Source organism: Salvia miltiorrhiza, chromosome 3 (genome assembly GCF_028751815.1).
Source record: "Salvia miltiorrhiza cultivar Shanhuang (shh) chromosome 3, IMPLAD_Smil_shh, whole genome shotgun sequence".
Classification (NCBI taxonomy): domain Eukaryota; kingdom Viridiplantae; phylum Streptophyta; class Magnoliopsida; order Lamiales; family Lamiaceae; genus Salvia; species Salvia miltiorrhiza.
This window is the reverse complement of record NC_080389.1, coordinates 3,379,017-3,400,915: the sequence shown is the minus strand read 5'-3', so window position 1 is coordinate 3,400,915 and position 21,899 is coordinate 3,379,017. Positions and strand designations below refer to the sequence as shown.

General features: G+C 35.6%; 1 protein-coding gene and 2 long non-coding RNA genes across 3 annotated transcripts; all 3 read left to right on the top strand.

Annotated features, from left to right (window-relative positions):
- Positions 1 to 4,432: 4,432 nt before the first annotated feature.
- On the top strand, positions 4,433 to 6,652 carry LOC131018101 (putative late blight resistance protein homolog R1A-10). Its single transcript, XM_057946824.1, has one exon. It carries the CDS (start codon positions 4,433 to 4,435, stop codon positions 6,650 to 6,652), a length of 2,220 nt encoding a protein of 739 aa, XP_057802807.1.
- Positions 6,653 to 9,149: 2,497 nt separating this feature from the next.
- LOC131017010 (uncharacterized) lies at positions 9,150 to 12,340 on the top strand. The gene is made up of 3 exons (XR_009099318.1): positions 9,150 to 9,541; positions 11,483 to 11,534; positions 12,034 to 12,340. It is a non-coding gene; the product is annotated as an uncharacterized LOC131017010 (long non-coding RNA).
- Positions 12,341 to 18,070: 5,730 nt separating this feature from the next.
- LOC131017009 (uncharacterized) lies at positions 18,071 to 21,259 on the top strand. The gene is made up of 3 exons (XR_009099317.1): positions 18,071 to 18,461; positions 20,402 to 20,453; positions 20,953 to 21,259. It is a non-coding gene; the product is annotated as an uncharacterized LOC131017009 (long non-coding RNA).
- Positions 21,260 to 21,899: the final 640 nt, after the last annotated feature.

Genomic DNA, 21,899 nt, shown 5'->3' with positions numbered 1-21,899 from the left:
AAAATATACCCGTCGAATTTCGACGGGCTCCTTACTAGTAATTATTAAAATCAAGAGATTGAATTTAACGGTTAATTGATGAGGAGTTCTAGCATACATAAGTCTCGTTTAATTGTTGATTAGAAATTCAACATCATGATAAGTTCGAATATTTAGAGTTTTAATTGAAGAGGAGTTCTAATAAATGTTAAAGGAGTTCTAGCACATATAAACCGTTTGTTGTAACACAAAAACTTATCTGCGCGCCTCACAAATTGAGCGCTCACCACATGCGCGCGGATCTTGGTGCGACCCGACCCGGATCCGGGTCCATCATATAAAAAAAATTCCTGAAAACCTACCCTTTTCTTCTTTCTCCTTCTTTTCCCTCTGTAGCCGCTCTGTCCTTAGTTTGTGGAGTGGCAGTTGATAAATGACACTTTAGATATATGTAAATGACATTATTGATTTTTGTTAATGCCACTTCTTTTCCCTCTGTAGCCGCTCTGTCCTTAGTTTGTGGAGTGGCAGTTGATAAATGGCACTTTAGATATATGTAAATGACATTATTGATTTTTGTTAATGTCACTTCTTTTCCCTCTGTAGCCGCTCTGTCCTTAGTTTGTGGAGTGGCAGTTGATAAATGACACTTTAGATATATGTAAATGACATTATTGATTTTTTGTTAATGCCACTATATATTTATGGATTATGATGTGTTCTGTTTTATTTTGAATGAAGAAAGTATTCATAATTTCTTGATGGACACTATTTTAACATGTAAATGACCATGTCTATAATAGACACTATATTATTGAAAATATTTTAAGTGACAATGTTCTGTTATAAAAATGACATTATAAGATTATAAGTGTCACTGTTCTGTTTATATACTATAACATCTCAATGACACTTTTCTTATATTCAAATGACATTATAACATTTGAAATGATATTCCGTATACTTGACACTATTAGGATATATAAATGACACTATAATATTTTAAATGACATTATAATATTTGAAATCTTATAATGTCATTTGAAATTACATAGCGTCATTTGAAATTTTGTAGTGTCATTTGAAATGTTATAATGTCACTTGAGTCAACAGTGCCATTTAACATTTAAAGTGACACTTTAAGATTTAGAATGACACTATGACATTTCGAATGACACTACAAGATTTCAAAATGCACTACAATATTTCAAATGACACTTTAACATTTTGAATGACATTACAAGATTTCAAATGACACTTTAATAATTTGAACGACACTACTAGATTTCAAATGACACTATAACAATTGAAATGATACTACAATATTTGAAATGACACTATAACATTTTAAATGACACTTTAACATTTCAAAAGAAACTATAAAATATTAAATGACATTACTATATTTCAAATGACACTACTCCGACATAAAAATGACACTACAAGCTTTCAAAACACACTTTAACATTTCAAAAGACACTTTGATTTAGAATGACACTTTGACATTTCGAATGACACTACAAGATTTGCAATGACACTTTTGAATATTTCGAATGACACTATAACATTTTGAAATGACACTATAACATTTCGAATGACACTATAACATTTCAAAATGACACTTTAAGATGTCGAATGACACTACATGAAATCTTAAAAATGACACTATAACATTTCGAATGACACTATAACATTTTAAAATGACACTATAGCATTTCAAAATGACACTTTAAGATTTCGAATGACACTACATGAAATCTTAAAAATGACACTATAACATTTCGAATGACACTATAACATTTCAAAATGACACTTTAATAGTTTCAACAAACGACACTTTTGAACATTTCAAATGACATTTTAACATTTCGAATGACACTATAAGATTTGCAATGACACTTTTGAACATTTCGAATGACACTATAACATTTCAAAATGACACTTTAAGATTTCGAATGACACTACATGAAATCTTAAAAATGACACTATAACATTTCGAATGACACTATAACATTCATTTGTGGATTCAGGTTTAGAGTTTAGGTTTCAGGTTTAGGTTTCAAGTTTAGGGTTTAGGTTTCAGGTTTAGGGTTTAGGATTCAGGGTTTCAGGTTTAAGGTTTAGGTTTAATAGTTAAAGTGTCATTTGAATTTCTCGAGTGTCATTTGAATTTCAGGTTTAGGTTTCAAGTTTAGGGTTTAGATTTTAGGTTTAGGTTTCACGTTTAGGGTTTAGGGTTTAGGATTTAGGGATTTGAAAATGTTATAATGTCACTTGTTTGTCGGAGTAGTGTCATTTGAAATGTTATAGTGTATTTTGAAATATTAAAATGTTATAGTGTCATTAGTATATCGGAGTAGTGTCATTTGAAATCTTATAGTGTTATTTCAAATCTTATAGTTTTATTTGAAATCTTTTAGTGTCATTTGAAATTTTGTAATATCATTTGTTTGTCGGAGTAGAATCATTTGAAATCTTATAGTGTCATTTGAAATCTTCTAATGTCATTTAAAATATTAGTGCCACTATCAAATCTTGTAGTGTCATTTTGTTTGTCGGAGTAGTGTCATTTAAAATGTTATAGTGTCATTTCAAATATTATGGTGTCATTTGAATCAAAAGTGTTATTTAAAATGTTAAAGTGTTATAGTATCATTTGTATGTTGAAGTAGTGTCATTTGAAATCTTGTTGTGTCATTTGTTTGTCAGGAAAAAATGACATTAATAACATTGACACTATTTTTGTTAGTAAAAAACACTTTAAAAACACTATAACATTGACACTATTTTTTGTAGTAAAAAATACTTTAGAAACACTTTAATGTGGATTTGAAAAAGAATGAAACATTGACAATACTATAACATTGACACTATTTTTGTTAGTAATTTCGAATTATAAAAAAAAAGTGCTAAAACTCGAAATTGAACTGTAAATAAATGCACAGAAAATAGAAAAGTATTGAGGAAAAAAAATAGTAAATGCGTTGGGTGGGATTCGTGGGTTTCGAACCCTCATGCTTCACTCGAGGCTTTGAAGGCCTAACCAACTAGGCTAGATGATTGCTCTGTATTACAGCTATTCCGCTTTTACTTATACCATAACAGCGATAATTCTATTTTTTTTTAATATATAAGCGCGCACATGGTGCGCGCACAATTTAGGCGGCGCTCACGTAAGTCTTTCTCTTGTTGTAAATACAAAACCTATAAGGTCGGACCATAAAATGTAATTATCCCTTAAACAAATTGAACCAGCTAAGACAATCATTATTAAATTTTTTAGAACTAATCAAGCTGGTGAACCTGGTCAGAGAAATGAAAAAAATATTCAAACAAATAGTGATCGGATCACTCGGTTTTGCATTGATAAATTAGAATTTAACAGATCACACAACTCACAACTCAGAGGTTTGACAAATTATTTAAAAAAACAGAAAAAATAATAATTATCGATTAAATTGAATAATCATTTCTCAGTCCAAAATTGGATTTATCATGCTCCAATGTAATCATGCTCCAATGGAATAATTCTAACTACTTTCACATTATTGCCAACTGCTATGATAAGATTTGTCGGTTGGCCCTACAGTTTTCTAGTCGTTGATATCGCCTACTTATTCTTTTTAATACTACCCACAGTTTTGGACCGAGTCAAAAACCAGCAAGTTTGGCACCAAAAAATGACCAATTAAGATTGAGTTGCTTGCCATTATGTTAGTATAAATAAGAAGTTAAATTGAGATCCTATCAAATTCTTGTAAAAAACTCTCATAATTATACTCTGTTTCTCTTCAACTGATATCGATCATGGCGGCCTACGCAGCCTTGGTTTCTCTAATGCATATCATAGACGACCTCGAGAGCCATCATTCCCCTCCGATTTCTCTCGACAAACAACAAATTAAATCCCTCACTGAAAATGTCATGTTCTTGCAGGAGTTTCTCGAAGCTTATAACTCCTCTGTTTCCGACAAAGCAGATCCCTTTGAGATGCGTATTGCAGATGTAGCTTATGCAGCTGAAGACGCCATCGCATCTCATATCGTGGCCAAGATTCAGCTGAGCAGATCCAGAGAAACCATTCGCGGCCGCTTCCTCAGCTGCTTTCGAGCTGAGGAAGAGATGAACTTGTTTCAAGATGTGCAAAATGTGATACAAGAAATGGATCAGATCAAGAGTTTGGCGATGCAGAGGAATACAGAGAAGGTGGTGCTCCATGATACGCGGCGTAGCTTCGTCTCTGCTTCTTCTTCCACTGAGAAGAACAGCAGTGGCATGGTGGTGTGGTCTGAGGGTGCTGCTGAAATAGAAATTTTATTAAAAAAGAAAAAGAGAGAAAAAACCCCTGATAGCACAGCCGCTAACAGGGGGCCGTGCCAAAAAGAAACGTAAAAAGCAAGACAAAAACCACAGAAAACCCGCCGAGGACCACAGGTGAACAAAAACAGAAACTATGAGGGTGTGGTCTGAGGGTGTCGTGAATGGAATCTTGGAAAGGCTCGTTTCGGACCAACGCGAACGCCAAGTCATCCCGATCACAGGAATGGGCGGGATAGGTAAGACCACTTTTGCCAAAACTGTTTATTCGAAGAAAATTATTGAGCAGCGTTTTGATGTTTGTGCTTGGGCTACTATTTCTCAACAATACAACACAAGGGAAATTCTATGTGAACTTGTTTCTCAAGCCACTAAAAAAACCAAGGAACAATTGAGTGAAAAGAGTGAAGATGGACTAGGATTAGAGCTCCACCAGTATTTGTCAGGTAGAAGGTTTCTAATTGTGATGGATGATATGTGGAGTATCGAAGCATGGGATAGGATACAACGTTTCTTTCCCGAAAATGAGAATTATAGTCGGATATTAGTGACGACTAGGCTTTCCCACTTGAGTTCCCAGTTGAACAAAAACTATAGCCTTCAAATGGAATTTTTAGATGAGGTTAGAAGCTGTGAACTGTTCTCAAAAACTGTGTTTGGGGTTGGAAGTTGCCCTCATGAGTTAGAGAAAATTGGAAAGAAAATAGTAGAGAATTGCAGAGGACTTCCTTTATCAATTGTTGTAGTTGGGGGTATTTTGAAAAATAGGGAACACACTCTAGGAATTTGGGAATCAATTAGTCAGAACTTAGCTTCAGAAGTGAATTTGGATAATGATAAGTTTTGCATGGAACTGTTGAAAATGAGCTATAATCATTTGCCAGTTTATTTAAAGCCATGTTTTTTGTATATGGGAGTGTTTGAGGAGGATGATTTGGTTAGAGTCTCAACACTCGTGAAGCTATGGGTTTCTGAAGGATTTTTAAAACCCATGAATGACAAAAGTTTGGAAACTATTGCCATAGAGTTCTTAAAGGACTTAGTTGATAGAAATCTCATTCAAATTGGTGAAGTGGGGTCTACAGGAAGCATAAAATTCGTCAAAATTCATGATTTGTTGAGGGATTTATGCTTGAACCAGAGCAAGAAAGATGGGTTCTATCATGTGATAGGGAAATCTAGCCCTCGAGGCATAAGTAGCCAACGCCGCGTTGTTATACCCAGGAACACGCCAAAGAAGAAAGTCCTTGACGACTTGCAGTCTATGCCACGTGCTCGTTCCATTATCAGTGAATATGGAAAAGTCCCGCGTATTAAGAATTCCGGGTTGCTTAGAACATTACATGCATACAAGTTTCCTTATTCTGTAATAGATGAACGCCACGTGATCAAGTCCCTTGCGTCTCAGTATGTTAACTTGCGCCACCTTGCTGTTGAAGTTGGTAGCATGTCCTCAATCTTTACCTCGTTTACTCGCTTCTGGAATCTGCACATATTGATTGTTTCTTGTATTGGGAAGGATTTCACTGCACCGACTGAGATTTGGATAATGCCACAACTTAGGCATATTGAAATGACTGAAGGAATTTTTTATCTTCCAGAACCTTCGAGTCATGATGTCGTCGTCATGGAAAATCTACTGGTGCTTGGGAGAATAGCAGATTTCAAGTGCAGTGAAGAGGTGGTTAAGAGAATTCCCAATATAAAAAAATTGAGGATAGTGAATTTTGGGAGAGGTGGAATCGAGCAAGATGATTATTATTGTCTGAACAATATCAATCGTCTGTGTAAATTGGAATCCCTCTACATATCGTGCTGGTGTGATTTTAGAGCTGCTCCGTATGCGCTCACATTCCCCCAAAGCCTCAAGAAGTTGACTATTGAGATGAATCGTGGCTTTGAATGGGATAAAATATTGGAAAAGATAGGTTCAATGCCCCTTCTCGAGAAGTTCAAGTTGTGGAAGGGATGCTTTGGAACAGGCAAGTGGGAAATGGTTGAAGGCCAATTCCCTTCCCTCAAATACTTGGGATTGGGTTCGTGTCCCAGTTTGGAGCATTGGACTGCGGAATCGAACTCCATCTTTCCACGCCTTGAGACGCTTCATCTTTATTTAATGGAAGAGTTGAAGGAGATCCCGACTCAAATTGGAGACATACCGACGCTGCAAAAGATATGGATGTACAGTTGTGGCGAATCTGCTGTGATGTGCGCAAAGGAGATCGTAGAGGAACAAGTGGAATTACAAGGGGAAGATCTTCCATTTCATGTTCAAGTTGGGCTTCAGCGTAAGAACGAAGCAGTGCAGAGCTTGGCAGGCCCCAACTTCGAAGTTATATATGATAGCTCTAGTTAGGTTTTACCACCATTAATATCTCTCTTGCTTTTGTGTGTTTGCTTATTTTTCTTCAATCAGTACCTGTGAGTGTGTGTATGCGTGAGAAATGTTGAAGAACAAGGGGGTGGGTTTGTTTTAAAAAAATGGAAATAGGTTTGGGCTTTTAGTTGTGGGCCGATTTTTTTTATAATCCTGTTGGGCTGCGTTATTATTTATTTTAAAGCATGGGCTGCGAATTTTATATATGTCTTTGGTTGATTTAATTTAAGTTTGGGCTTCTACATATTGATTAAATTTTTGGGCTGCAGATTTTATTTAAATTAATTAGACTTTATATTTAAGTTTGATTATTTATTATTTTAAAGAGAAAAATATTTAGTTAGCATTGTTTTTGAAACATGATCCCATAATTAAAGTTTTCCCAGATTTTGGGATGCATGATAGGATAATTCCATACGTAATGCTTACACAAAAACTTAAATGAGCGCCGCCTAAAAGTTGCGCTCACAGAATGCGCGCAAATCCCTTTCCCAGTCAAAAATTCAATGAATACTATTTGTCTTAGGAAATGACACTTTTCAACCTAAATACAACTAGCTAGCTATATCCATGGCGTTTCCCAACCATTTATCGCAAGAAATGGCTCTCCAGCATTTCGGCGACGATCACTTGCCGGATAATTCATCAGGTCTCCGGAATATCCTCCCCGACGGGAAGCCGACCGACCACCACCAGCGGCCGCCGACCTGGCTCAACAGCGCAATCCTTCGGCAGCCTAATCACGCCAATTTCCTGAATCTACACACCAACTCCGGCTCATCCTCGCCGGCTTCCAACAATCAGTGGCTTTCCCGCTCGATTCTGCAGCGGAACAATAACGTGAGCGAGGTGTCGGGCGACTCGATGATGGAATCGGCGGCGGCGGAGTACAAAGTACTCTCTTTATCTTATGCAGGTTGATCTTAGTGAATAGAGAATTTGTGACTATTATTATATTTTCTCTTGAAATGACTAGCTCAAATTTAAGGGTGCTCCACTGTTCTATATATAGCTTAAGCATGTCACTGTGGATTGTGGTCAAGGTGTTTGTTAAAATGTCTCAATGAATAAAAAGTTGAATAAATAGTGTTATTTATTAAGTTCAATAATGTCATTTACAAATATTTCAAGTGTCATTTACTATTTTTGCTCATGCATGCGCATCTTGAACTCCAAGTGCAGAAGAGAGTGTCAATGGAAGCAAAGATTCAGATGAGTGTGAAAAGAATGCTTCTTAGTAAACAAAAATGACACTGTTTAGCTTAGTAAAAGACACTTTTAATATATCTAAATGACACCATTTTTCTTTCTTGGTAGATAACATTTTTTTCTCGATAAATGACATCATTTGCGTTAATAAATACTACTGTATTTATATTTAAATGGCACTTTTAATATATATATATATATTTAAATGACACTATAATATTGAAATTGACATGATAACATTTTAAATGATATTTGGTATAATTGACACTATAAGGTTGAAATTGACACTATTTGGATATGCAAATGACACAATAAGATTGTAATTGACGCTATAACATTTTAAAGAACACTATAAGATTGTAAATGACACTATACAATTTTAAATGACACTATAACATTTTAAATAACACTATAAGATTGTAAATGACACTACAACATTTTTTTTTGAAACGAATGACACTATAACATTTTAAATGACACTATAACATTTTAAATAACACTATAATATTGTAAATGACACTATAACATTTTAAATGACATTATTCTCATATACAAATGTAACACCCCGCAGTTTTCCATACTATTTATTTTGAGGATTCGCTATTAGAGTGTCGAGATTCTAGCATTAGCTTATTAAGGATGAGAAATTTTTTTTAAGATTGAGATGTGAGTATTTTAGAAGTTGATGATAGAACTAGTGGGTGAATTTTTTTTATAGAATGAGTTTTTGATAGAAATGCTGATTAAATTGAGGAGATGATGTAGTTTATGCTTCCGATAAAGAAAGCTTAATTATTATTGAGACGATTTACAATGTTAAGTTAAGAGGATACCTGGCTAGATATAGAGCCGAGGTGAGTGAGTGAGACTTACTATAGAGATGAGTCGAATTCATGAGACAGTTAAATTTTTGTTAGATTTTGACTGATTGAGAGGTCATGTTTGAGTGAGAAAAAAATTATTTTTTTTTATGTGACCTACGTGATGACATATTTGAGATTGTTTGATTTATAATTTTTCTTGGATGTTGTAACATAGAGATAATTTTTTTTTAAAAAAAAAAATGGTGAATTGTAATCTCACTTTTATATTAGAAATTTCTCCTATTGGAATTTATTGGAATTTATTTTAATGAGCTAGATGTGATGTGAATTAGGTGTATTCTAATTATGATTAATTATTGGATCACACTATTAGATGATATTGATTTATGGTTTTTAATTAGTAAGTGATTTTCCCTAACTTAGCTTTTCCTACAAGCTTGATCTCATTAATTAGTGTAGTATTTAGCAAGCCACATGTGAGAGTTTAATTTTGCATTAATTAATTGGATGACTTAGTGGGCAAGTTGCATGTGTGAAGTGTTGGAGAAGCTAAATTAGTAGCTTAGTGAGCAAGTTTAAGCTTTAAACAAAACATCTCTCTCTCTTCCCTCCCCCTCATTTTCGATCCCTCTCATTTCTCTCTTCCTTCTCACTTTCTTTTCTCTCTCTACCACCATTGATGATCTTTCCAAGCTTCTAAGATCATCTCTACACCATAGATCTCCATCAAATTCAAGCTTTAAACATCTATAGCCTTGAATCAAGAGCAAATTTTGGAGGAGTTTTCAAGATTTGAAGCAAAAGAGGAGATTTTTATTTTTGTTCAAATCCTTGAGTAAGTGATGAATCCTTTTAGATCTAGACTTAAATGTGTTGTATATGTGTATATATGGATAGATCAAGCAAGAAAACACCCCTATCCCTTCTTTGTGATTTTCGAAAATTTGGGTCTTTTACCCTTCAAAAATTTTTTCTTTTCCTTTTCTTAAATTGATGTTATTTAAATACTATTGGGTTCCTAATTAGTCTATTTACATGTGTAGATAATTGAATTAAAAAGAGATATGAGATTTGAAATAGTTTAGTTTGTGTAAATTTGGGAAGTTTTGTATTTGAGGCTTGATTGATGAATTGATGGATGATATATGCTATTGAGAGTGTTTATATGAGATTTGATGGATTGGATTGATGGTTGAAATTGATTAGTAATTTTTGATATGAGTTAGTTTGATGTAATTTGGGTAAAATTGATTCTATGGTTTAATTTACTAATTGATTGTTTATTTATGCTATTAAGTGTGTCAATTTGATAGATCTAAGGTTGGATTAATGATTTATGCATGTTTACAAATTTTCAAAAAGTTTAGTTTGTTAAAAATTGGGACTTTGTGATCTATGTGTTAATTGATTAAATTGGCTAAGTTTAATTGTTATTAAGCATGATAGAAATGATAATTAGGGATCAATTTGGTTAATTGTCAAGAATGCCTAAAATTGGTTAAGTTTAGTTTGCTAGTAATTGGGAACTTTTGAGTAATGAAATAAATACTTGAATTGATGATGTTTATATGATAGTTAGACTACTAGCAAGGAGAAAGCATGATTAAATTGGTTAATGATGTTGATTTGTGAAAATTTTCCGAGTTTAGTTTGCGTGCATACATGAGATCCTGTATATAAGATGAGTTATGAGCCAAGCATGTCTATATGTGGCTTTTTGATGATTATTTGAGCTTATATATGCAATATGAGATGAAACGGACCAACCCCTAATGACCTATGTGTTGGCCGAATGTAGGGAGAAAAAGGGGAAGTCGATGTTTGAATTTTCTTGAGTTATATGATTATGTATTTATGTTATTGTGTATTATGTGAGCTTAATTTGAATTTTTGAGAATTTTGCATCGAAGAAATCCAAAGTCTAGGTATAATTGCTTGTATGTTCAAGTTTGGAGTCATTTTATGACCTTTTATACCTACTGTTTCGTTGGGTTATTGTTACCTAAAGACCTTGAAACGTTTATGGTAAGATTAAATAAGAGTCAGGAGCATACCGGTAAAATTTCACGTCAATTGGACTTTGTTTATTATTTTTATAAAATAGAAAACTAAAACTGCTACCTGCTGCCGAAATGTTCGGTGAGTATCCAATAGAGTCACCTCTTCCAGTGTCCTTCCCTAACTTTTTGGAGCCTAAATTTTTATTTTTAAGACATGAGTGTCTTATCTAAGTACCCACCAAATTTCAAGCCTTTTCGGCAACGTTTACTATTTTTCAAAAATCAAAGTTTTCAATTGCTCAAAACTGCCGAATATGGTAGACTGTAGGAAAACAGTCATATCTCCTAAACTACTTGGAGTTTTTCATCCTACTTTTTTTTGAATGAAACTAGACTCAAAGAGGTTTTAAATGGTATAGGTCATGACTCCAGTGGAGCTCTGTACCGAATCTGCTGAAGTCTTTAAATCGAATCAGTGCAGAATGATGTTTGTTTGTGACATGTCTATGTGTGAATTTATATGTTTATGTGATTATGCTTGTTTATGTGCTTGATTGCTATGGGTTTAATTTGAGTTGAGTGTTAAGTCGAGAGTAGGACTTGTGAATCCTTAGGAGTTAAGTATACCTAGGGATTGAGATTTATTTGGGTAAATAGAAGATGAGTGATAAGTTAAAGTTTGAGACGAGATTGGATTTTAGTAAATGAGTTTCTAACTGAGGTTTATCTTATCTCATGAACCACTCCGACATTGTGACATCTGAATATACAAGCAGAGGACGGAGGTAAGATCGTCCAAGTACTACGAGAGTAAGCTAAGTTTGTCAGGTGGGCATTATTTTGATATACCTATTATACGAGCTTTCTTAAATGATATGATATTTATGATTATGAATTGAGTTAATGTTATGCTTGAAACTAATTGACTTGCCGAGTTTTGTTAATAATGACTTGTGTGTTACCCTCTACTGTTGAGACGAATTCGGTCCTGCCACAAGCGGGATTTTGTGCACAGAGGTGACTGTGAGCCGTCTATCGGGTCGGCCGGTCACGGTACTTGAGAGGGAGGCCTACTTCTCAGTACCTTTAATGATGAGTAGTGGATGTGGTACATACATAATGAATGTTTAAACTGCGCAGTTACTTTATTGTGATGTTATGATTTGCGAAATTGCTTACACAGGTTCATTTATACTAAAATCCCTGTGTGATGCCTATATTGTGGCAAGTTCAATTTATAGCTCTAAGAGCAAGCTTTCTTTTGTTTTTCGGCATATGTACACTGAGTACTTTGTACTCAGCCCTGCATGTATTTCTAAATGTGCAGGATAAGCGAGAAGGAGGAAGATCGGTCTGGTGCTGGCGGGGACTTATTTTGGATGACATTGTTCCTTTTACCGTATTTATATTACATACGGTAGCTTTTTGATGTCGATGTTTATATTTTGGACTTAGTCAAGAAGTATACTCTCGGCTATATGTCTTCATACATATAGTCTGTTCACGTTTTGCTGCGAGACTCTGTAAATTGTGAACCTTTGTGAATTTTTAACTATGTCCGCTTTGTAAACTTTGTCGAGAATCCTTGTACTTTTGAACTTATGAAGCCGATAATATTTGTGTCTTTGAGATGATGTAATTGTTATTCACTTTTGCTTGTGTTGTTGTGAGCTTCCGCTTGTTGTTTGATCTAGTTTTTCCTTCTTTACTTCATTATTTTATTTAGTCGTATTGATACTCGGTCTACGCTATCACTGGCTAGACGTCGGGCTGCGACAGAGTGGTATCAGAGCAGGTCGTCTGCTCTGAGTCTATTTCTTGATTGAGTCGAAACCCTTGATTTCATCTATTCTTGAATTGAGTCTAGTCTAACTTGAATTCTTAGGCTAGTTTGAAGGTTAAGTTTGAGAGTGAGTTTGAATCCTGAACCCTAGCACCTCCATCTCCTCCGGCTTATCGAGGTAAGAGGTTTTTGTTGTTCTTTATTGCTTTTATGATGAGAGTGAGCATGCATTACTAATAAGTTACGTATTGTTCCGATGGGCGGATGTGACCGAGACGATGGATCGTGTTATGTGCAAGCAATATTTCTATATGAAGGAATATCAGTGACCGTTGCCCTAATAGGGTATCAACAAGAATGAGCATGTTGTCGATGTGAGATATACTAAGTAAGTTTCGGTACCTTAGTTTATAATAATTGCTATTTCTTCCTTGCAGGAGCGAGAGCTCGACAATTGAGATAGTACGAAGAGAATTTAGAGATTTCATTAGAATTCTAGGGATAACTTAGAGGAGTTTCTAGGAATCTATAACAGACGTTGGCTTAAGGCTTTCCAGTTCGGAGATTGACAGCGTCAAAGGTGCTCTACTCTTGTTGCCACTACTACCGCTGAAGTAGCAGAAATAGAGAGCTTTCCTAATATCGAAGTTTGTTGACAAGACACTGATAAGGTTAACGTACTATAGAGACCTTAGGGGATGCGTAGATACTCTTGAACACTAGTACTTTATAATAGAGGTATTTTTCCCGGGACCGCGTTTATTGTCGCTAGATTAGTTTATGAGCGTGGACTCACTGAGCCTTTACCCTATTATGATCATATTTCAATCTTTATTGCGCCCATTTGAGCCCATGCTAGAGCCCGAGCCGTTTGTACTCGAGTTGATTTTTGCCAGATCCCATTGCTTCGAGCCTGAGCCGTTTGTATTGGAGATCTTTACTTTGATGCTGGAGATTAATTCATCTTTCGTTTGGTCGATTGTCCCTTTTTCCAGTATTGAATTGCTTTCATTATATCCCAATTTCTGTTCTAGTTTTTATTCCAGCATCTGATTTTACACTGATTGTGACTTTTTCATCTATTCTTGAGACATCACCAATTGCTATGGAATCCTTCCTCTACTTGAACTTGCTTTTATAAGGTTCAGGCATTTTTATTCATCATATCTGACTTCTTACCATACCCAACATGAGTTAGGGATGTCTAGGTAACTAGGATGGTATAGCGAGAATGATGATCCGTAGAAAGACGATTCACGAGAATAGTTGGTAGGATACATATATTACGGGACGAGAGCAACTATCAGACCATGGATTCTCTCCCCTCAGCCACCCATGGAGAAGGCTAACCATTTCGAGGACGAGGAGAAGTGATGCTGACCCAGACCAGGCAATAGCAAATTCTGAGGAGGATCGAGTTGACGGTTTGGATCAGATGATGAGTTTCACGATAGGCAATTGAGGCGATGATTAGTATAGATGTAGTATCACAGTAGTAATAGGGATGCTCCTTTTAATTTATAATACCCCCTCATTTTTATGAAGAGGTCCCCGCATGAGGAGAATTTCTATAGAGATATGTATATATGAAATGATGATGAGATGGTCTTCAGATTTTCGATGAGCTTTCATTTTTACGCTCTAATTATGTGATGTTCGGATATGGACATTGTTTAGCATGAATTGCAATCATAAGATATGATTATAGTAGTGAGAATATGGTTTTGTGAACCAACGATGTATGAGAATCTATTTTATGCTAACTTATGTGTCTATTTAGTATGCCACCGAGAAGAAGAAACCAAAATCAAGAAGAAGAGGAAGAAGATCCTAGAGATCCTACACCGCCACCACCTTCACCAACTGAAAGAAGGATTGAGGAACTCTTTTTACAACAGAATCCACCAATTTTCAATGGAACGGGAGATCCTGCAGAAGCAGAAGAGTGGATTCGTAGCATGGAGCGAATCTTCCGATTTCTCCGGTGTAACGACCAGGAGCGTCTAATGTGCATGTCTTATCAATTGAAAGGATCGGCGGATTTCTGGTGGGAGGCTAAACAGAAAACCTTAACTCTAGAACAGTTAGAAAACTTTACTTGGGAGCAATTTAAAGCAGCCGTCTACGAAAAGTATATACCCAGGAGCTATCGCAAGCAGAAAGAAATGGAGTTTGTTAACCTTAAGCAAGGACAGAAAACAGTAGCGGAATATGATCGAGAGTTCTGCGACTTAGCCCGTTATGCGCCATATCGGGTAGATACTGATGAGAAGATGTCTGATTTATTCTGTTCCGGACTGAAGCAAGAGTTTAGGGTTGTGTTAGCAAGTCAAAGTGCACTTACTTATGCGGAGGCCTTAAATAGGGCACTCGACATGGAACTGGCCATGCAACCAGATAGAACTGCACAAGAGCCAGTAATCACGGCGACCCCAATCACACAAGTATCTAATTCACCTATTTCTGGACGAGGACTGAAGGAAAAGCGAATGTGGGATAATCGTGTTCCAGAAGCTAATAGGCCATGGCAAGGTGAGAATGCGCAGCCACAGTTCCAAGGACAAATCAAGCGACAGTTAGGTAGACCAAATGTTCCACCACAAGGGCCCCAAGGAGCACCACCATGTCCTAAGTGTCACAAGCTACACTTGGGAGTATGTAGAGCTGGAACCAATAGCTGCTTCACATGCGGGAGAATTGGGCATTTCTCCAACCAATGTCCCAATCGTCAGCAAGGAACGAGTGGGAGAACATCGAGCCAGTATCAACAACCCCAGCTCAGAGCGATGGAGGAAATTCTTCCACTACCTCAACCTTTACGACGTCGACGACGCCGCCGAAAATATCAGTCGAAGAATTACCATCATGAGTCCCAACCAGATCAACAACAAATCCAGTATCAACAAATTTTAGCGATCGAGCAAAAGCCTCAGGACGAGAATCAAGAGAATTCGGCAGGTATGGAAGGACTTAAATGAGCACTACTCGTAACCTTGTTTGATTCGGGTGCTTCGCACTCTCTTATTTTTTTTTTACACGTGCGTGAACACATTAGAACTCGATATAGAACCAACTCGGTAGCATTAAAAGTAGCTACATCCTTAGGCCATATCGCCACCATTACGTGTGTATGTCCTAACTTAGAATTCGAATTAGGAACGCATAAGCTTATGGCTAAGACTCTGAGACTAATGCGTGCGTGGAGCATAGATACTATTTTGAAAATAGATTAGTTATCCGATTTTATACGACGATACAACGCGAGGAGAAGTGGATTTCGTTCCAGCCATCCGATGAGGGACCTACACGCGGCACTAAGAGGAATTGGAAGAAAACACTAACTATCAAAGACGCGACATATCAATAGTTACCCGAACGCAGAACAAGAATCTAAAGTGAAGAACGATGACAAGGAAAATGATCTGCGCCTCACAGCGAAGCATCTACGGAGTTTCAGGACTTCAAGATACAGAAAGAAGACATCCCAACGATGGCGTTTCACACAAGATACAGTCTCTATGATGTTATAGTGATACCTTTCGGACAGAAGGATATAGATATAGGTTTTAGTTATCGAAGAAAAGAAATGATTACTACCCCAATACTCACAGTCCTCGAAACGGACGAGGAATACGTTATTTATGCAGATGTAGTAAAGAATGCTACACAGTACATTTTTGAAGCATGGAACATTATCAAGACTTGAAGACAAAGTTTCGATGGAGAGGCATGAAACGAGAAGATAGCTTCATTCGTATAACGATGCTTGGGCCATTGGGAAGTGAAGGCGCTACATCAGCAATCCTATAGGAGGCTACAATTGTTAGCAATTCCAGAAAGGAAGTCAGACCACATTGCTAGAGACTCGGTCACAATATTGCCGAAGGCGAGGAGAGAAAAGACGATAGTTTGTGAGATCATGTGATTGCATGAAGCCTCGACAACGATCACCATGGATGGGGATTCTAAGTTTACCTCACACCTCTGAATGAGCCCGCCGAAGAAGTTATGCCTTAGATTGAATTTCAGCACTGTTTTGCTTTTTCATAGACGAATGGACAATCTGAGAGGACCGTTTACATTCTAGATGATATAGTTTAGACTGTGGTTTTAGAAAAATGAGCTCAATGTGAACAACTTCTGCTCAAATCAAGTTTTTCGATGACAATAGTTCCTAGGCCGCTATGACCATGGCACCGCACGAAGCGCTCAACGGAAGAATGTGTCAAACCCCATTTTATTGGGATAAAAAAAAAGAGAGAGAAAGAGAAGATACCGAGTCATGAAGCAGTAAAAGAAACGATCGCTACCCTGCGACAAACTCGACAAAGAATTAAGGAGGCACATAACCACCAAAACTCTTACACGGATACCAGAAGAACGAAGATTCAATTCGAAGTTGAAGATAAAGTTTTTCAGAAAAATTTCCCCATCTCACGGAGAGCGTCGATTGGAAATCAAAAGACAAGCTTAAACCAATATACATAGAACGTATGATGTACTAGAGGAAGTAGGACCCGTTGCCTACAAACTGGCGTTACCGCCAAGCTTCGCGAATGTCTATGACGTTATCACGTGTTTCAACGGAGGAAGTACACGCTAAATCCTAAACTTGTCATTCGCCAAGAAGAATTCTCTCTTGAACCATATTTGAGCCATGAAGAGAAGACCTGAAGTTATTTTGGACACGAAGATTCAATAACTACGATACGAAGCGATTGTCTTGGTGAAAGTACAATGGAGACATCACGATCAAGAAGAAGCAACATGGGAACTTGAAGAGAAGATGAAAGAAAAGTACCCAGAGCTTTTTCCCGAAGGTGAGTAACACAAATTTCGGGACGAAATTTTTTTTAAGGGGGGTAGGATGTAACACCCCGCAGTTTTCCATACTATTTATTTTGAGGATTCGCTATTAGAGTGTCGAGATTCTAGCATTAGCTTATTAAGGATGAGAAATTTTTTTTTAAGATTGAGATGTGAGTATTTTAGAAGTTGATGATAGAACTAGTGGGTGAATTTTTTTTATAGAATGAGTTTTTGATAGAAATGCTGATTAAATTGAGGAGATGATGTAGTTTATGCTTCCGATAAAGAAAGCTTAATTATTATTGAGACGATTTACAATGTTAAGTTAAGAGGATACCTGGCTAGATATAGAGCCGAGGTGAGTGAGTGAGACTTACTATAGAGATGAGTCGAATTCATGAGACAGTTAAATTTTTGTTAGATTTTGACTGATTGAGAGGTCATGTTTGAGTGAGAAAAAAATTATTTTTTTTTATGTGACCTACGTGATGACATATTTGAGATTGTTTGATTTATAATTTTTCTTGGATGTTGTAACATAGAGATAATTTTTTTTTAAAAAAAAAAATGGTGAATTGTAATCTCACTTTTATATTAGAAATTTCTCCTATTGGAATTTATTGGAATTTATTTTAATGAGCTAGATGTGATGTGAATTAGGTGTATTCTAATTATGATTAATTATTGGATCACACTATTAGATGATATTGATTTATGGTTTTTAATTAGTAAGTGATTTTCCCTAACTTAGCTTTTCCTACAAGCTTGATCTCATTAATTAGTGTAGTATTTAGCAAGCCACATGTGAGAGTTTAATTTTGCATTAATTAATTGGATGACTTAGTGGGCAAGTTGCATGTGTGAAGTGTTGGAGAAGCTAAATTAGTAGCTTAGTGAGCAAGTTTAAGCTTTAAACAAAACATCTCTCTCTCTTCCCTCCCCCTCATTTTCGATCCCTCTCATTTCTCTCTTCCTTCTCACTTTCTTTTCTCTCTCTACCACCATTGATGATCTTTCCAAGCTTCTAAGATCATCTCTACACCATAGATCTCCATCAAATTCAAGCTTTAAACATCTATAGCCTTGAATCAAGAGCAAATTTTGGAGGAGTTTTCAAGATTTGAAGCAAAAGAGGAGATTTTTATTTTTGTTCAAATCCTTGAGTAAGTGATGAATCCTTTTAGATCTAGACTTAAATGTGTTGTATATGTGTATATATGGATAGATCAAGCAAGAAAACACCCCTATCCCTTCTTTGTGATTTTCGAAAATTTGGGTCTTTTACCCTTCAAAAATTTTTCTTTTCCTTTTCTTAAATTGATGTTATTTAAATACTATTGGGTTCCTAATTAGTCTATTTACATGTGTAGATAATTGAATTAAAAAGAGATATGAGATTTGAAATAGTTTAGTTTGTGTAAATTTGGGAAGTTTTGTATTTGAGGCTTGATTGATGAATTGATGGATGATATATGCTATTGAGAGTGTTTATATGAGATTTGATGGATTGGATTGATGGTTGAAATTGATTAGTAATTTTTGATATGAGTTAGTTTGATGTAATTTGGGTAAAATTGATTCTATGGTTTAATTTACTAATTGATTGTTTATTTATGCTATTAAGTGTGTCAATTTGATAGATCTAAGGTTGGATTAATGATTTATGCATGTTTACAAATTTTCAAAAAGTTTAGTTTGTTAAAAATTGGGACTTTGTGATCTATGTGTTAATTGATTAAATTGGCTAAGTTTAATTGTTATTAAGCATGATAGAAATGATAATTAGGGATCAATTTGGTTAATTGTCAAGAATGCCTAAAATTGGTTAAGTTTAGTTTGCTAGTAATTGGGAACTTTTGAGTAATGAAATAAATACTTGAATTGATGATGTTTATATGATAGTTAGACTACTAGCAAGGAGAAAGCATGATTAAATTGGTTAATGATGTTGATTTGTGAAAATTTTCCGAGTTTAGTTTGCGTGCATACATGAGATCCTGTATATAAGATGAGTTATGAGCCAAGCATGTCTATATGTGGCTTTTTGATGATTATTTGAGCTTATATATGCAATATGAGATGAAACGGACCAACCCCTAATGACCTATGTGTTGGCCGAATGTAGGGAGAAAAAGGGGAAGTCGATGTTTGAATTTTCTTGAGTTATATGATTATGTATTTATGTTATTGTGTATTATGTGAGCTTAATTTGAATTTTTGAGAATTTTGCATCGAAGAAATCCAAAGTCTAGGTATAATTGCTTGTATGTTCAAGTTTGGAGTCATTTTATGACCTTTTATACCTACTGTTTCGTTGGGTTATTGTTACCTAAAGACCTTGAAACGTTTATGGTAAGATTAAATAAGAGTCAGGAGCATACCGGTAAAATTTCACGTCAATTGGACTTTGTTTATTATTTTTATAAAATAGAAAACTAAAACTGCTACCTGCTGCCGAAATGTTCGGTGAGTATCCAATAGAGTCACCTCTTCCAGTGTCCTTCCCTAACTTTTTGGAGCCTAAATTTTTATTTTTAAGACATGAGTGTCTTATCTAAGTACCCACCAAATTTCAAGCCTTTTCGGCAACGTTTACTATTTTTCAAAAATCAAAGTTTTCAATTGCTCAAAACTGCCGAATATGGTAGACTGTAGGAAAACAGTCATATCTCCTAAACTACTTGGAGTTTTTCATCCTACTTTTTTTTGAATGAAACTAGACTCAAAGAGGTTTTAAATGGTATAGGTCATGACTCCAGTGGAGCTCTGTACCGAATCTGCTGAAGTCTTTAAATCGAATCAGTGCAGAATGATGTTTGTTTGTGACATGTCTATGTGTGAATTTATATGTTTATGTGATTATGCTTGTTTATGTGCTTGATTGCTATGGGTTTAATTTGAGTTGAGTGTTAAGTCGAGAGTAGGACTTGTGAATCCTTAGGAGTTAAGTATACCTAGGGATTGAGATTTATTTGGGTAAATAGAAGATGAGTGATAAGTTAAAGTTTGAGACGAGATTGGATTTTAGTAAATGAGTTTCTAACTGAGGTTTATCTTATCTCATGAACCACTCCGACATTGTGACATCTGAATATACAAGCAGAGGACGGAGGTAAGATCGTCCAAGTACTACGAGAGTAAGCTAAGTTTGTCAGGTGGGCATTATTTTGATATACCTATTATACGAGCTTTCTTAAATGATATGATATTTATGATTATGAATTGAGTTAATGTTATGCTTGAAACTAATTGACTTGCCGAGTTTTGTTAATAATGACTTGTGTGTTACCCTCTACTGTTGAGACGAATTCGGTCCTGCCACAAGCGGGATTTTGTGCACAGAGGTGACTGTGAGCCGTCTATCGGGTCGGCCGGTCACGGTACTTGAGAGGGAGGCCTACTTCTCAGTACCTTTAATGATGAGTAGTGGATGTGGTACATACATAATGAATGTTTAAACTGCGCAGTTACTTTATTGTGATGTTATGATTTGCGAAATTGCTTACACAGGTTCATTTATACTAAAATCCCTGTGTGATGCCTATATTGTGGCAAGTTCAATTTATAGCTCTAAGAGCAAGCTTTCTTTTGTTTTTCGGCATATGTACACTGAGTACTTTGTACTCAGCCCTGCATGTATTTCTAAATGTGCAGGATAAGCGAGAAGGAGGAAGATCGGTCTGGTGCTGGCGGGGACTTATTTTGGATGACATTGTTCCTTTTACCGTATTTATATTACATACGGTAGCTTTTTGATGTCGATGTTTATATTTTGGACTTAGTCAAGAAGTATACTCTCGGCTATATGTCTTCATACATATAGTCTGTTCACGTTTTGCTGCGAGACTCTGTAAATTGTGAACCTTTGTGAATTTTTAACTATGTCCGCTTTGTAAACTTTGTCGAGAATCCTTGTACTTTTGAACTTATGAAGCCGATAATATTTGTGTCTTTGAGATGATGTAATTGTTATTCACTTTTGCTTGTGTTGTTGTGAGCTTCCGCTTGTTGTTTGATCTAGTTTTTCCTTCTTTACTTCATTATTTTATTTAGTCGTATTGATACTCGGTCTACGCTATCACTGGCTAGACGTCGGGCTGCGACAACAAATGACACTATAATATTTTAAATAATACTATAAGATTGTAAATGGCACTATAATATTTTAAATGATATTATAATATTTTAAATGACATTATTCTCATATACAAATAACACTATAACATTTTAAATGGCAATTCGTACAATTGACATTATAAGGTTGAAATTGACACTATAACATTTTAAATGACACTATTAGATTGTAATTGTCATTTGAAATGACACTTAAAATGACACTTTGAAATTTAGAATGACACTTCAACACTTCAAATGACACTTGAAGAATGTCATAGTGTCATTTTTAAATCTTGTAGTGTCATTTGAAATGTCATAGTGTCATTTTGAATTGTTATAATGTCATTTGAAATATCATAGTGTCATTTGAAATGTGATAGTGTCATTTAAAATGTAATAGTGTCATTTGAATTCTCCAAGTGTCATATGAAATGTCATTTTGTCATTTGAATTCTTCGAGTGTCATTTGAAGTGTTGAAGTGTCA

What these genes read in the sequence shown, in the direction of transcription:
- LOC131018101 (XM_057946824.1), top strand. Translation starts at nt 4,433, where the DNA reads ATGAGGGTGTGGTCTGAGGGTGTCGTGAATGGAATCTTGGAAAGGCTC.